The sequence below is a fragment of the Triticum aestivum genome, chromosome 1D (assembly GCF_018294505.1).
Source record: "Triticum aestivum cultivar Chinese Spring chromosome 1D, IWGSC CS RefSeq v2.1, whole genome shotgun sequence".
NCBI lineage: Eukaryota > Viridiplantae > Streptophyta > Magnoliopsida > Poales > Poaceae > Triticum > Triticum aestivum.
The window spans coordinates 365,835,270-365,852,478 of NC_057796.1; the positions used below are offsets into that span (position 1 = coordinate 365,835,270).

The following is a 17,209-nucleotide window of genomic DNA, read 5'->3' on the forward strand; positions in this document are numbered from 1 at the left end:
TATTTTTAAATACAATGATTAACATTTCTTTCAAATATATCTTTGATGTATAGATTTTTTATACACATCTGAATCACTTATTTGATATATGGTTAGCATTTTCCAGATACATGATTTCCCATTTTTGTAATATCACAAACATTTTTTTTAAATGTGTGAACATCTTTAAAATCTCACAAATATTTGTTGTACGCTATCAACATTTTTCATATGCATTTTAAACATTTTAAGTACATTTTAACATTTTTAATACATGATTAAATTTTCTTTTCATATATATGTTTTGATGTGTACTCTTTTGCATACACATCGCACATTTTTTGTATAGATCAAGAATAGTTTTTATCCACCTTTAACATTTTTTACATACATTATTAACATTTTTTCACAGTTTTTATGTCTACTTTTCCATACACATTCTACATTTTTTTTATACATTAGAAAAAAAATTCCATACATGTTTAACATTTTTCAAATGCGCGATTAGTATTTCCTCAATTCTGTATGCAATATGATTTTTATACTAAATAGATTTTGAATATTTCAAAATATAAGAAAAACTAAAACCATAAAGCAAAAAAGAGAAAGAAAAAAACAAAGGGAAAAACGCTCAATGCTTGCGGTACCCAGCCAGGCACAGACCAGGGAGCTCCTATACAACGACCTGCGCACTGGGAAAGAAGGCAGCGTGCACCCCATTCGGTTCCTTTTTTTTTCTTCTTTAAGAAAGTTCAGATTGGAAAAGAATTTAGAATTTTAAAAAGTTCAACAATGCAAGGCAATGTTTACGAATTCAGAAAAAGTTCACAATTTCTGAAAAATGAATAATGTTTGAATTTTGATGGACACTTTTTGTATTTGGATGAACACAATTTGAATTTTGGATGAACATTTTGTTAGTATTTGATGTACAAAATATGAATTTTGAAGGAATTTTTTTAATTTAGATGACTTTTTTATATTTGATGAACAAATTTGAAATTCAGTGAACAACTATTTGAAATTCATGAACAAATTTTAAATTCAATGAACACATTTTTGAAAAAACTATGAGCAAATTTTGAATTCGAGAACATTTTCTGAATACAATGAACATTTTTTAATATGATAAATTTTTTGTTAAAATCATGAATATTTTTTGAATTTAATGAGAAAAAAATTATTTTGATGAAAAATTTGTATTTTAAAAATATTCACCTAGATGACAAAAAGTTTTAATTTATAAAAAAATTCACTGATTTAATGAAAAAATGTTCCAGATTGCAGAAAATGTTTGTGAATTTGGAAAGAAAACACAAAAAAATAAAGTAAAAGGGAAATTAAAAATAAAGAAAAAATGAAAATTAAAAGGGATATGAAAAAAGGAAAAAGAAAAGGAGAAAAAAAAAGAAATAACCGGCTTGGCCAGCCCAAACCTAGGCAGCGTCGACTATGGGGGTGCGCGCGGTCACTAGGCAGCGACTGGCACGCCAAATAGGATCCGGAGAGCAACTAATTGATGAGTATTCCTTCTGGAGCCCCCACAAGGGTCACTTGGGGTGGGCTGGGGGCGCGCCACTTGGCGCTTTCTCAACCGCCTTCACGTGTCGCGCTCTGAAAGCTTCCTCTGTATTTTTTTATTTTTCTGTACGCATTTTCAGATTTTAGATTATTTATTTTGGTTTTTTTTCGACTTTTCAGTTTTCCCGCGGTTTTTCTTAGGTTTTGGATTTTTTTAAATATTTTGCGCGCAACAACACGTTTTTTCGTGAGAGGCACATATTTACTTCTTATGAAGGCATGGATTTGCTTCTACGAGAGGCACGGTCGTGTCTCTCGAAAAGAGAAAAATGCATTTTCATTTTTCCCTTCCGCGAGAGGCACATTTTTACTTCTTGTGGAGGCATGGATTTACTTTCGTGAGAGGCACGGTCGTTCCTCTCGAAAAGGGGGAAAACATTTTTTTCCTTCCGTGAGGGGCAAAGATTTACTTCTCGTTGAGGCACGGATTTACTTCCGCGAGAGGCACGATCGTGCCTATCGAAAAGGGGAAAAGCATGTTTTTTTTTCTTCCGCGAGAGACGAATACTTTTCATGGAGGCACGGATGTGTTTCCATGAGAGGCACAGTCGTGCCTCTCGAAAAGGGGAAAATATGTTTCTTTCTTTTTTTCTTATGCGAGAGCCACAGATTTACTTCTCATGAAGGTACGAATTTGCTTCTGCGAGAGGCACGGTCATGCCTCTCGGAAAGGGAAAAACGTTCTTTTTCTTTTGTGAGAGACAAAGGTTTACTTCTCGTGGATGCACAGATTTGCTCATACGAAAGGCACGGTCGTGCCTCTCGGAAAAGGAAAAACGTGTGCCTCTTTGAAAAGGGAAAAAACAGGCTCCCGGTTCGTTTTTTCCATGAAAAAAAATTCCATTGAAACCTATCAACATGGTATCTAGTTTTTAAGATCTTGACATGAATCCAACGATGAAAACGGTTTGAGATTTGGACGAACGGTTTAAGAGATAAAATATTTTAAATAAACGAATATGCGAAAAAAGAGAAACTTCCAGATAGGGACAAGTGATGCACATGCAGCGCGTCACTTTTCACAATCTAATAAGATGAGAGTAATCTTTGAGAGAAGTACTTCTTAATTAGTGAGTTGCGATGTTCGCAAAAAAAATAGTGATTTTGTAGGATCTGCCTACAGACCAACCATGTAGTTTGGCGTGGCTGAGTGGGCCGTGCCGTGCCTGGCCGTATAGCCCACGCCGGACCATTCCGGCCAATCGCGGGCTAGGTTTTTGACTGCTTCTAACAGCTCGCTTGCCCATGCTTAAGCGGTTAAGCCCAAGCCCATGACCGGAAGTTGCATTCTCTCTTTCCTCTGTTTCGTTATGGCCTTATGGGACAGGAGGCCTCACCGGAGAACTCGCTGGAGTTTGCTTTAGGGTTGGGAGTTCGGAGATCTCTGAAGGGAGGGTCGTCAGCGGAGGATGAGGCTGCGGCGAAGATTGCGGCGGCCATCTTCGACCCGCCGCGGCCATCGTGGCAGGTGGTCGGGGCAACAGGCTACATCGCGAATCCGGGCACATTTCCGAACGATTTCTGTAAGTTCAAACCCTCTCCGTAGTACAACGCCCTAGCACCAGTCTATGTTTCTGCATTCTGTTCCAATCATCGTTTCACCCACATTGTCGTAGCGATGGGACGGTACAAAAGCGAACATGAGATACGCTCGAAATGCAAGGGATCCTGTATATTTTCCATTCACAGAAGAATGATGTATCTGTTGGTTTGGAGTGAATTACATATACATCTATCGGATTTTTTGGATTAAAAGCAACGGATCTGTATAACCTAACCTCAATCTGTCCAATTCTTGCTTTCTGCTGATTTAGCGGCCATTAACCTTACTTCCTTTAATGTGTGTATGTATGGTATCATCTGCAATTCGCAACAACTAGAAGGGATTTTTGGATCCCAGGGCACGGATCACCACCAAACCTGGCAGGAGATACCGGAATAGAGCAACCCCTTTTACCTATGCAAGCCTGAAAGAACAGAATAAATAGTTGGATGTTGTTAATAAGGGAGCAGATTGTAACATTAGTTCATCATATTGGTTATAGATATTACCTGTTTTACAACAGATTCCGACAGCGCGGCATGGCAACTTCCAGTTGAAAATGTTGTGCAGTCGCCTGCAGGATTCCCATAACTCGCGAACTCAATTGCCGAGATGTGTTTGCCCCTTTGGCACCGTAGACGTACTTCTGGATCCTTCCCTTGCGTATGGAGAGCCGGCGACGAGAGCTCATTCACGCTGCCACACACTGTTGTGATGGACACTGTGTTCACCGTTATCTCCAGCGGATTGCCTCCGATTTCCTCAACAAGAACAAGGAGGTTGTCTGTAGGTTTCAGGAAGTGCTGTGGAATGTGATACCTTCATGGTTCAGAAATGCAATGCCAGTGAGATATTGCTTGTACGGTTGGTCACAGGGGAGATGAGAGTTTGAGAAAAGAGGCTGAGAGTTGGAGCTAGCTGGGCTTACAGGGATTGAGAGGGCTGTCCACTTGGGGCCTTAAAGGAGACCCAGTACCGTCCAATGCTCTCCCCGTTGACCCATACTTCTCCCTTGCCCATACTAGTGAGGTTCAGTGCCACCGCATCGTTGCCCACTGGTGCGGCGAATGTTGTCTGGGTCACACAACAAATGGTGCAATGTATAGTATACTGTTGTAAAGTGTGGACATTTGGCACAAGATAATGAACTAGCTGGTTTTATGTACCTTGTACCAAGTAAGTGGATGATATGTCAAACTGTTTATCTCTGTCCATTCAACACTGCTTGATTCTTCTTGTGTGTAGATTCGTTTCCCTTCTCCATATAAACCAACCTGCGATTATTCTGTCAGATCAGATTAAAGAGCTTTATATTCATCTCTATCTCACATTCCAAATTAGAAATTAGTTGACTTGGATTTACCTGGTACCCCCATAGTTCGTTGTTGAGGAGATGTAGTGGTTGTTGTCCTTGCTGTATGCTCACTTTACGAATTCCAAAGCTTCTTCTTTCCATGTGAGCGCCGGAGTCCTTCCAATTAAAAGCGTGCAATTATGATAAAATGGCTAGTTTATACACTTCTAGAACTATGTCTGCTTGAAATTTGTTGTACTCAAGCTCCAGTATAACTACGCTTAACACATTTGCTCCTTTACGTTGTTGCAACCAAAAGAATAAGCATATTCCTGGTACATTGGCAGTTCGGGACCATATTGTGATAAAAGGACCCATTTTTAGGAAATCTTGGTTCCCCTCTATTAATTTCTTTTATAAAAAAAAATATTACCGGGGCAGCTCATAGGAACTATACCGGTGATCCAACCATTACACTTAGCAATGATATGGTGTTCTGCCCCTCCTTTAGAGAAATATTCGTGTTGAGAATTATGTTGCCAGGTCCATCATGACTCCCATGCACACACCCTGATAGACATGAGTGAAGTGCGATTAGCAATAACATAACTCATCAGTTGTAGATTGATTTATAAGATAGCATAATCTGAATAGTGTATATCATGGATATTGTGCATTTGTTGTTGCTTTCTTCAAAATTATATATGAAGAAGCTTGATAAAATCATAATTTATCTAATAGGATACTGACCTACGTATTCAGTGTTGACAAAAGCATGCAATACATGTGCTCGTGACTCAGCATTAAGAAGCACAAGCTGGCCATCATCGCTTGGTCTATATTCATAGCTGCATTTAAGCAATACAGTTAGCATAGTGAATCGAAATAATTAAATAAGTAAACACGAATGATGAACAAAAACACCTTTGAGGAAATTTTCTTACCTGACAATGTACCAGAGATAATCTGTCTCATCTTTAGTCATTGAGAGATGTTCAAAGAGTTGGTTTCCAGTGTACACAGCCTTGCTTATATCTTCAGGAATTGGTTCTTTAAATGCCTTCCATGTATGAATATCGTTAAGAGACTCTACTACTTTGGCTGTTCTTGACCCATACTGAGCATTTACCTGTGATAGAAATTAATAGTGAAATATCATAACAAGAGGTTATGCCATTTGCCTTTGATGAAAACGGCTGGGTCCTGAAGGAATATATGCCAATAGGTCACATACCTTGGCTGTTTCAAATACCACTGTCCTGCACTCTGATAGAATACTGATGGATTTGGGTGCCAGTTGGAAAGGTATATTACGGAATACTACTGTTGGTGACTGATGCTTATCAAAGTTGACCAAGAAAGCCACACACTTCAATTCTGTTTCGAATATATGTGCCTGGAGTACGTCATAAATCATGCTTATGTTGCTAGAATATATTGAATAAACTGATATTGTTTTGCGCTGTGTTATTTTACCTCTTGTTCTTGACCTAATGAAAAATTGGAGTATGTTCCGAACAGTAATGGTTCTGAAGATAGATTTACTGCAGCATGCAGTTCCCTGAGATGGCCCCATGTAGGTCGCCATATTAGACCTGGATACAGTAAAACTAAGTTTGTTAGTTGCTGTTATATGTAAATCCTTCTAGCATACCTTGACTCTCTTTGAAATATTTACCGTATTCATCTAGAGGAGCTCCATCATAGTAACTTGTTGTTACATATGAAGAGGCAAACCTACCAAAGTTTGTTCCTCCATGGTACTGTGTCATAACCAACAAGAGAGAATTTAGAAGTGATTATGCTGGGAAACTTTTGAAGTGTTTTTATGAAGTTCGTACCATGTAGTAGCTCACAAAGCTTCCTTTCTTTCTTGCTATGAAAAGTGCAACTGCAAAGGCAATATCTTCTGTAGATCTCAACTTTGTATCATTACCATATATAGGGTAGCTGAATACATTAAGAATTGACCATCAGACTTTTCTTTCCATCAGGATGAGAAGATCCAAAACCAAGTGAGCTGTGAGATTGCAACATACCGAGTTGTCCAATTTTCTGTCCACAATGCAGGCTTGCTAGGTGAGTTTGGTCCTACAAATGTTTCTCCACAGATGAGCCCGTTGCAGGTATTAATCTAGTCATGAACTTACTGTCAAACTGATATGAATTATTGGCTAATGAGGTGCAATCAGGTGAAACAATGTAATAATGAACACTAACAATTGGGTCTGGGGCATCGTTTTGCTTGCACATCATCCATGGAACACCTGTCTGGAGACCTACAGCCATTTCAGCTGCCCAACGGACATAACGCGGGCCACCTGAGCCAAATGCAGGCTCAACCATCTGGTACTCATTCTCAATCTGTGCTTCAACTTATTTAGTTACATAATGAAGAACTTAACACAACCACTACTTCAAGTTAATTTTCCTAACCTGAGAAATAATTATTGGGCCTCCTTGTGGGTAATACAGCCCTTCCTGTTTCATCATGCTTACTATCTGTGTGACAAATCGTTGCATATGTTGCTGCGCGGACAAAAACATATAATTTTACCATGTTAAAGATAACCAGCCTGAAATCATGTTAGTAGTGTTTCTGTAGGATTCTGCAAAACGAAAACTCTGAAATCACCAGTCACAGTTCAGAGTTTTTCATGTTTTACAGACTCTTAGAATGCCATCTCAAAGATTATTTACCTTGAAGGGTTCATTGTCTGTTCGGAAGGTGATGTTTGGAACATCATGTAGCCAAAATGGAAACCCTCTGCATGAACACAAGATACCCAGCATTTGTTCAGGTACTACTTTTTATCCAATTAGGTATGTGCACTCGTATGAAACAGTTCTGTGTAGAGAGTTGTATTCCTTGGAACATTTCAAATAGGAAGATGCTTATCTATGGTAACTACTGCACGCGTGGAATGCACATTTATCTCTTGACAGAAAAAGGTACTAGTATTAAGCATGCGCTAAATTGTGATCCATAAATTTGCAACTAGGAGGTAACGATATTGAAAATTGGGGAGTAATCAAGGGGAAGTTAACATAGAAGTGATTAGGAGTGAGAGTCACTTCTGCAAACAGCCATTGGATTCAGGTTTATAAAATTGAATAAACATCTATGGACAGTCAGATGAAGGTATCCCAGCTTAACCCGTATCTCTATAAGTAGTATAGATATAGATATAAAATATGTATCCATACCCGTATTTCCATTCTGCCTCTATAAAGGGTCCAATCCTGAGGCTTACATAGAGCCCTTGAGCCTGAATTTCTCTGATGAACTTCACGAGATCGTATCTTCCCTCAAAGTTATACTGATGCGATGATACAATTGAAACATACAGTATATCAGTAATGAACAACTCATTTACTAAATATGTTTCCCTTTGACAGACATATTTATGCATGTTTTGAATTGAAAAAGACACCTACCTGGCCCTGGACAGGCTCGTGAACATTCCAAAAGACGTATGTTTGTATGACATCGAGGCCACCCTTCCTGGCGTTCGCTATGAGTTTTGGCCACATCTGTCAATTGAAATACGCAAAAACTGATTTGGTGATGAATCAGAAGAAGTAGCTCATTAGAGAATGCCAACAAGCTAGGAAGCAGTATGGAAGTTCAGTTCAAACGTTGCCTAATATTTGACCTTTGTCTCATCTCCGGAAGAGGATCCACATTTTTTCTACTCGATAGATACTTTGAAGAGTTGTCTCCCTCCCTCTACTTGTGCAATTCTGCGGTCCATTTATTGCCTAGCACCCCTGAACTATGAGGTATGCCTCAAAATTTTACCAGTGACTTTTTAGCCGTGCAAGTTTGATATTGGTTTACCAAGGGGAATTATTACATGTAAAGCGAGTAATGTTTTGCTGAGGATGTCAGAGATAGATGAAATGACAGCCGGAGGTATTACTAATCACACAGGTAAAACAAATATTGCAGTATGTCATAGTTGGATGGAAGTACTTGGTAATTGTGGGCATCTTAATTCTCTAGCTGCCAAAATATTGGTCCATTTTCAACCGGGAGTAGCTTCTTTCAGAAAAGTGTCATGATCCTGAAACTCCTGATGACGTGCGCGGGGCAGGACAGTGGGAGAAGGTCCTCGTGGTGTTTATGCTGGGCCATGTAAGCCGTATGTGCCCAAGAAAGGCAAGCCGATGAGAAGAAATCCTAACTCTGAACCGAGATGGGCTTTAGGCCCATCGTACTTAGGCTACTGACCTGCGTGCAGCGTGCACCAGGGGTTCAAAAGATGCTAAAAAAACCAGGGGTTCAAATTCTTTGCTCAAAAAACAAAAAACCAGGGGTTCAAATTCTTTGCTCAAAAAACAAAAAACCAGGGGTTCAAATTCTATAGGAGACAGATCACAAACGAGAGCTGATCCTCTCTGAACAAAACAAAAAAGAAAATTTCCCTTAAAAAACTGAAAAGAGATGCAATTCCCTCATGGCCTCCATATCGGTCAAACAAAAACTAGACAACCGAAGTACTCCTAGTGATCTAAACGCTCTTATATTTCTTTATGTCAGGAGTACCGTAAAAAACACACGCTAGACAATTGGACTTCCGTTACCATTGAATAACTACACCATGACCAAATCAGGAGGGTGGAAGCTTTGCTAAATGTACCCAAAGCCCTGCTGGACAGTTACCTCAGGGGTGCTTCTAGTGTAGTGCATCTCACCGGAGAACAGAACCCTCCTTGTGCCATTCAGCACCAAAGCCCTGCCATCATACCTCACCTCCTTTCCCGCCCCGCCTCCTCCCTCCCCTCCCCGCCGGCCTCCCGCCACCGCTGCAGTACCCACGCACGCCATCAGCATGGCGACCACCATCGCGATGGTCATGACTCACGACGTCGTCGACCGCTGGCTGATAGTTGGCTAATTTTCCTTGAGGGTTCTCCTCAACTTAGTTACGATATATATTTATGGAGGCGACATGTGCATGCTTGGCAAGTATTTGCGCAGGTAGTTGAAAAAGGAAACGTGTGCTGGCCATGGGCTGCTATGCACGCCCGGTAGTAAAGTTTGGCTTGTCTTTTTGCTGGTCTCTTTGGAGTATAGTAAATCGGTAATGAAGGCTTAATTGCTTTTAGAAATACCCATGCACGAGTAAAATCTCTTCAATAGATTTCTCTCGTACTGAGTTAATGCATGCTCATAATTCTACTCCAAAGAAATGGATGCATGGTCTGTATAGTTTCTGCGAAAATCCCACACGATCAGGATTAATTGAGGTGAGACATAAATTGCTTTATTCGGTCCTCTCGAATTTGTTGTTTTGGGCATCAGAATGATCTTGGAAACGTGATTTTGACAATTAATTCCTGTCACATTATATTTATTAAATGAAATAGAATCGTGTACTAGGAAAATACTATTCAAGAAAAAAATCTTGCATGATTTTCAAGAATCCAATCTAAGTTTTTTTTTGTTAAAGACATTAATGGTCATTGTTTCAGAAGGACAGATTCTACAAGATTATTGTTGAACGACAGCTTCTACAAGATTGGAGAGGAAGAAACCAAGTGGTGTAGAATTACTTGTAGAGAGGTTGATGCGTTCGTAGTAAAGCTTTTGAGCAGAGAGGTTGTCAGGTTGATGGCCGACATGCTCCTATACGCATAAAAATGATCTAACAGTCCCTAAAAAAAATGATCTACTCCATGGCTGGCTGGCTGTGCATGCCGCGCATCAGCGTGTATTCGTATGAGGCGTTCAGTTAATTCGTCCATGGAATTACGGAAACCGCATGCGTCATCAGTTACGTACACGACGGCGACGCAACTACTGGATGCATGCACCAGTATATTAACGGTGCACGCACCAATCAAAACTCCGCAAACGATGAGCATTGTTTGTTATCAGTACCGGACCAAAATAGTACTGGCAAGCCATTCGTGTTGGAAATGAATAAGGCGGTGACCAAGGAGGGAGCAGGTCACCGCTGCACGAATTTACGACCAAGGAATGTTCATCAGTTTCCCACTTTGCGGTGATCACCAATCAATGTCAGCCGCCTGTAGCCGCTCTTCCTTGGCAGTTGCCGGAAGACGCAACGGAGCATACACCGTCGTTTGGACAAGTGTTTTCACTGGTTACACCGCCCCATAGCCATAGGCCACCATGCCCGAGCATGGCATTACCAGCTAGGCGTCGCATTAGCACAAGGTGGCGTGGATTGATTGGCAACCAGAACCAGGTAGGCGATCCTATGCTAAATTGATTGCTAAAACTCAGTCAAGAAGGTAAACAAAAACGCAGAGCAGAAACGGCATCAGAATGCAGAAGGAAGTGGTTACCTCGGGCGTGCTTCTGGTGTAGTGCATCTCCCCGGAGAAGAGCATCCTCCTCGTGCCGTTCACGACCAGAGCCCTGCCGTCGTTGGTGACCTCTCCTCCTCCTCCCTCCTCCACCCGCCGCCCGTCTCCTGCCGCCGCCGACGACGCGCACGCTGTCAGCACGATGAGCGCCACGGCGACCGCCGCATCGACCCTGTACATATCTCTGCCCTTGCAGTATCAGCTCTCTTAGCCAGGCAAAACGCTCAGGACCCGAGAGAGTGTATATAGTGCATGGGATGGCAAGGAAGACAAGCTATCTCCTGCTGTTGCCTTGCTTGGCCTCTCTTTGCTTGTTTCTTGGGGCAAAACGTCATGGATTCATGGGTTGCTTGCCACATTTTGATGAGGAGCAGTGGTAGTAGGGCACTAGACGCATGCGGAAGGGTTTGGTGAACTGAAAAGGTGTGATCACTTTCCATGGTTTTAGCGTTTCACATGGTCCAGGATCCCTGCAGGTACCGACCTTCACCCCATTGATCAGTGCTTTCCAGAAAAACCGATGCCGTATGTTACAGTTCACAGTCCCATTATTTCCGACTTGCATCCAGTAGTACAGCGTGCATAGCACGCATCGACTAGTGCATAGATAGATCAAAGTTTAATTACCATGCAAGTTTTTGCCAGCAAATGAACTACTGGCTTACCAGGACAGTAGGTCGCCACGCACATTAATCCAACTTTCAGTTCGGACATGTGTCCGCCTTGCCACAATAAAAGGAAAACCTTTTTCCAGTGACCATCATTGATCAATGATGGTGGAGATGAGAGTTGTGCCGTGTCATGCCCTTTCCGTTCAAGCAAGACTTGGGGGTGGGGGGGTCCTCCAACGACAACGAGGCAGCGGCAGCGCAGAGCAGAGAACGGTACGTGACAAGCTGCGTAATGTAGCTCCAAATGTGCACGCAAGGTGCTCATGTTTGTCATGTTTATCTTGCTTTTGTGTGATCGGTGTGGAACCGCAAGTTCGCAAGCCATTCGGTGGGCCGCACAATTTAGCCGGAATATCTTCTTTTTTCACGAATATGTAAAGCTTTGCGTATCATTCCATTATAGAAGAAGTTAAGAGTGAGCACAAGAGGTGCTACAAAACACATGTCATGAATGCAGAAGGCGTGAACATGGTGACAGGAGCGGAGAAACAAGGGATGCTCGGCTCAAAATAGAGAAAACAACACGACAAAGCTCACCTCCTAGGGAAGCAGCCCGAACCAAAAGAAACCATGACGACCAACTTCTCCAGATCCACCGCCGAGAATGCCGCGAGCAAACAAGACAGCACCTTCACGAAGGAGAACGACGCCGAGACGCCGTCACCGCCTGATCCGAAAAAAAACCGGACCTGATGTTTTCCCTGATGCTCGAAAAGGGACACAGTTAACGGCCATGGTAGCGCCTCCAAGAAGGGGACGGAACCCGCGGGTGTCTACGCTGGTCGAGCAAGGATTTCGCCTTGGCCAAAGTTTTGAGCAATCCCAAGCTGCCGGAGCCAGAGTTGGAGATGAGGAAGGTAGGTTGCAGGCCAGAACCATCACCGCAGGAATGGGAGCTTGTCGGATCTCGGGTTCCGGCAAAACCCTTAAGGTTCGAACTCTGGGGTGCGCGCGAAGATCTCCCCCTCGCAGATCACGCCCTCTCACGCTTCGCGATCTCTGGGCTAGCTCGACGAACTCACAACACAAGGGACACAAGATTTATACTGGTTCGGGCCACCGTTGTGGTGTAATTGTTGGAAATATGCCCTAGAGGCAATAATAAATAGGTTATTATTATATTTCCTTGTTCATGATAATCGTTTATTATCCATGCTAGGATTGTATTGATAGGAAACTCAGATGCATGTGTGGATACATAGACAACACCATGTCCCTAGCAAGCCTCTAGGAGACTAGCTCGTTGATCAATAGATGGTTACGGTTTCCTGACCATGGACATTGGATGTCGTTGATAACGGGATCACATCATTAGGAGAATGATGTGATGGACAAGACCCAATCCTAAGCCTAGCACAAGATCGTGTAGTTCGTTTGCTCAGAGCTTTTCTAATGTCAAGTATCAGTTCCTTAGACCATGAGATTGTGCAACTCCCGGATACCGTAGGAATGCTTTGGGTGTACCAAACGTCACAACGTAACTGGGTGGCTATAAAGGTGCACTACAGGTATCTCCGAAAGTGTCTGTTGGGTTGGCACGAATCGAGACTGGGATTTGTCACTCCGTGTAAACGGAGAGGTATCTCTGGGCCCACTCGGTAGGACATCATCATAATGTGCACGGTGTGACCAAGGAGTTGATCACGGGATGATGTGAGTTACGGAACGAGTAAAGAGACTTGCCGGTAACGAGATTGAACAAGGTATAGGGATACCGACGATCGAATCTCGGGCAAGTAACATATCGATTGACAAAGGGAATTGTATACGGGATTGATTGAATCCTCGACATCGTGGTTCATCCGATGAGATCATCGAGGAGCATGTGGGAGCCAACATGGGTATCCAGATCCCGCTGTTGGTTATTGACCGGAGAGCCGTCTCGGTCATGTCTGCGTGTCTCCCGAACCCGTAGGGTCTACACACTTAAGGTTCGGTGACGCTAGGGTTATAGAGATATTAGTATGCGGTAACCCGAAAGTTGTTCGGAGTCCCGGATGAGATCCCGGACGTCACGAGGAGTTCCGGAATGGTCCGGAGGTAAAGATTTATATATGGGAAGTCTTATTTTGGTCGCCGGAAAAGTTTCGCACTTTATCGGTATTGTACCGGGAGTGCCGAAAGGGGTCCGGGGGTCCACCAGCCCCGGGGGGGCCACATGGGCTGTGGGGGGTGCGCCTTGGCCTATATGGGCCAAGGGAACCAGCCCCAAGAGGCCCATGCGCCAACAGATAAGATAAACGGAGAGTCCTAAAGGGGGAAGGCACCTCCGAGGTGCCTTGGGGGGGAAGGACTCCTCCCTGGCCGCACCCTTCCTTGGAGGAAGGGCCAAGGCTGCGCCCCCCCTCTCCCTTGGCCCTATATATAGTGGGGGGAAGGGAGGGCAGCAATATCCTAGCCCCTGGCGCCTCCCTCTTCCTCCCGTGACACCTCTTCCTCCCCGCTTGCGCTTGGCGAAGCCCTGCCGGGATCCCGCTACTTCCACCACCACGCTGTCGTGCTACTGCATCTCCATCAACCTCTCCTCCCCCCTTGCTAGATCAAGAAGGAGGAGACGTCGCTGCTCCGTACGTGTGTTGAACGCGGAGGCGCCGTCCGTTCGGCGCTAGGATCATCGGTGATTTGGATCACGACGAGTACGACTCCATCAACCCCGTTCTCTTGAACGCTTCCGCTCGCGATCTACAAGGGTATGTAGATGCACCCCCCTTCCCCTCGTTGCTAGATTACTCCATAGATTGATCTTGGTGATGCGTAGAAAATTTTGAATTTCTGCTACGTTCACCAACAGTGGCATCATGAGCTAGGTCTATGCGTAGTTTCTATGCACGAGTAGAACACAAAGTAGTTGTGGGCGTCGATGTTGTCAATTCTTCTTGCCGCTACTAGTCTTATCTTGTTTCGGCGGCATTGTGGGATGAAGCGGCCCGGACCGACCTTACACGTACGCTTACGTGAGACAGGTTCCACCGACTGACATGCACTAGATGCATAAGGTGGCTAGCGGGTGTCTGTCCCTCCCACTTTAGTCGGAACGGATTCGATGAAAAGGGTCCTTATGAAGGGTAAATAGAAATTGGCATATCACGTTGTGGTCTTACGTAGGTAAGAAACGTTCTTGCTAGAAACCTATACAAGCCACGTAAAAACTTGCAACAACAATTAGAGGACGTCTAACTTGTTTTTGCAGCATGTGCCTTGTGATGTGATATGGCCAGAAGATGTGATGAATGATATATGTGATGTATGAGATTGATCATATTCTTGTAATAGGAATCACGACTTGCATGTCGATGAGTATGACAACCGGCAGGAGCCATAGGAGTTGTCTTTATTTTTGTATGACCTGCGTGTCATTGAATAACGCCATGTAAATTACTTTACTTTATTGCTAAACGCGTTAGCCATAGAAGTAGAAGTAATCGTTGGCGTGACAACTTCATGAAGACACAATGATGGAGATCATGATGATGGAGATCATGGTGTCATGCCGGTGACAAAGATGATCATGGTGCCCCGAAGATGGAGATCAAAGGAGCAAAATGATATTGGCCATATCATGTCACTATTTGATTGCATGTGATGTTTATCATGTTATGCACCTTATTTGCTTAGAACGACGGTAGCATAAATAAGATGACCCCTCACTAAAATTTCAAGAGACGTGTTCCCCCTAACTGTGCACCGTTGCGAAGGTTCGTTGTTTCGAAGCACCACGTGATGATCGGGTGTGATAGATTCTAACGTTCGAATACAACGGGTGTTGACGAGCCTAACATGTACAGACATGGCCTCGGAACACATGCAAAACACTTAGGTTGACTTGACGAGCCTAGCATGTACAGACATGGCCTCGGAACACAAGAGACCGAAAGGTCGAACATGAGTCGTATAGTAGATACGATCAACATGGAGATGTTCACCGATGATGACTAGTCCGTCTCACGTGATGATCGGACACGACCTACTTTGACTCGGATCATGTATCACTTAGATGACTAGAGGGATGTCTATCTGAGTGGGAGTTCATTAATCAGATGAACTTAATTATCATGAACATAGTCAAAAGGTCTTTGCAAATTATGTCATAGCTTGTGCTTTAGTTCTACTGTTTAAGATATGTTCCTAGAGAAAATTTAGTTGAAAGTTAATAGTAGCAATTATGCGGACTGGGTCCGTAAACTGAGGAGTGTCCTCATTGCTGCACAGAAGGCTTATGTCCTTAATGCACCGCTCGGTGTGCTGAACCTCAGCGTCGTCTGTAGATGTTGCGAAACATCTGACATACACGTTTTGATGACTACGTGATAGTTTAGTGCGTAATGCTAACGGTTTAGAATTGTGGCACCAAAGACGTTTTTGAAACGTCGCAGAACGTATGAGATGTTCCGAAGACTGAAATTGAGATTTCAGACTAGTGCCCACGTCAAGAGGTATGAGACCTCTGACAAATTTCTTAAGCCTGCAAACTAAGGGAGAAAAACTCAATCGTTGAGCATGTGCTCAGATTGTCTGAGTACTACAATCACTTGAATCGAGTGGGAGTTAATCTTCCAGATGAGATAGTGATGGTTCTCCATAGTCACCGCCACCAAGCTATTAGAGCTTCGTGATGAACTATAACATATCAGGGATAGACATGATGATCCTTGAGCAACTCGCGATGTTTGACACCGCGAAAGTAGAAATCAAGAAGGAGCATCAATTGTTGATGGTTAGTAAAACCACTAGCTTCTAGAAGGGCAAGGGCAAAAGGGATACTTCATGAAACAACAAATCATTTGCTGCTCTAGTGAAGAAACCCAAGGTCGAACCCAAACCCGAGACTAAGTGCTTCTGTAATGAGGGGAACGGTCACTGAAGCAGAACTACCCTAGATACTTGGTAGATGAGAAGGCAGGCAAGGTCGACAGAAGTATATTGGATATACATTATATGAATGTGTACTTTACTAGTACTCCTAGCAGCACCAGGGTATTAGATACCAGTTCGGTTGCTAAGTGTTAGTAACTCGAAATAAAAGCTGCGGAATAAACGGAGACTAGCTAAAGGTGAGATGACGATATGTGTTGGAAGTGTTTCCAAGGTTGATGTGATCAAGCATCGCATGCTCCCTCTACCATCGAGATTTGGTGTTTGCGTTGAGCATGATTGGATTATGTTTCTCGCAATACGGTTATTCATTTAAGGACAATAATGGTTACTCTGTTTATTTGAATAATACCTTCAATGGTCTTGCACCTAAAATGAATCTCGGTCGTAGTGATACACATGTTCGTGCCAAAAGATATAAAATAGTAATGATAGTTCCACATACTTGTGGCACTGCCATTTGAGTCATATTGGTATAGAACGCATGAAGAAGCTCCATGTAGATGGATCTTTGGACTCACTCGTTTTTGAAAAGATTGAGACATGCGAACCATGTCTATTGGTATATATGCATGAAGAAACTCCATGCAGATGGATCGTTTGGACTCACTTGAATTTGAATCACTTGAGACATGCAAATCATACCACATGGGCAAGATGACTGAAAGTCCTCGTTTTCAGTAAGATGGAACAAGAGAGCAACTTATTGGAAGAAATACATTTTGATGTATGCAGTCCAATGAGTGCTGAGGCATGCAGTGGATATCGTTATGTTCTTACTTCACAGATGATTTGAGTAGATGCTGAGTGTATTTACTTGATGAAACACAAGTCTGAATTATTGAAAGGTTCAAGTAATTTCAGAGTGAAGTTGAAGATCGTCGTGACAAGAGGATAAAATGTCTGTGATATGATCATAGAGATCAGTAT

The 17,209-nt window shown here is 43.0% G+C and overlaps 1 protein-coding gene and 1 long non-coding RNA gene across 3 annotated transcripts; one reads left to right on the plus strand and one right to left on the minus strand.

Moving 5' to 3' along the window:
* The first annotated feature begins 2,855 nt into the window (after window positions 1-2,855).
* On the plus strand, window positions 2,856-10,077 carry LOC123182107 (uncharacterized). Of its 2 annotated transcripts, none has more exons than XR_006492020.1 (5): window positions 2,856-3,083; window positions 6,392-6,476; window positions 6,590-6,746; window positions 7,105-7,198; window positions 9,876-10,077. It is a non-coding gene; the product is annotated as an uncharacterized lncRNA (long non-coding RNA). The 2 variants fall into 2 exon arrangements; XR_006492019.1 differs by lacking the exon at window positions 9,876-10,077 and adding an exon at window positions 7,797-8,323.
* Window positions 3,218-11,037, minus strand: LOC123182106 (beta-galactosidase 7). Its single transcript, XM_044594571.1, has 19 exons — window positions 10,716-11,037; window positions 7,836-7,931; window positions 7,605-7,717; window positions 7,098-7,164; window positions 6,834-6,926; window positions 6,618-6,761; window positions 6,437-6,531; window positions 6,239-6,347; window positions 6,076-6,160; window positions 5,874-5,992; window positions 5,632-5,793; window positions 5,342-5,526; window positions 5,148-5,245; window positions 4,855-4,967; window positions 4,467-4,574; window positions 4,270-4,377; window positions 4,032-4,177; window positions 3,613-3,922; window positions 3,218-3,527 (listed from the first exon to the last, which is right to left on the minus strand). Exons 1-19 carry the CDS (start codon window positions 10,914-10,916, stop codon window positions 3,417-3,419), a joined length of 2,463 nt encoding a protein of 820 aa, XP_044450506.1. The 5' UTR covers window positions 10,917-11,037; the 3' UTR covers window positions 3,218-3,416.
* Window positions 11,038-17,209: the final 6,172 nt, after the last annotated feature.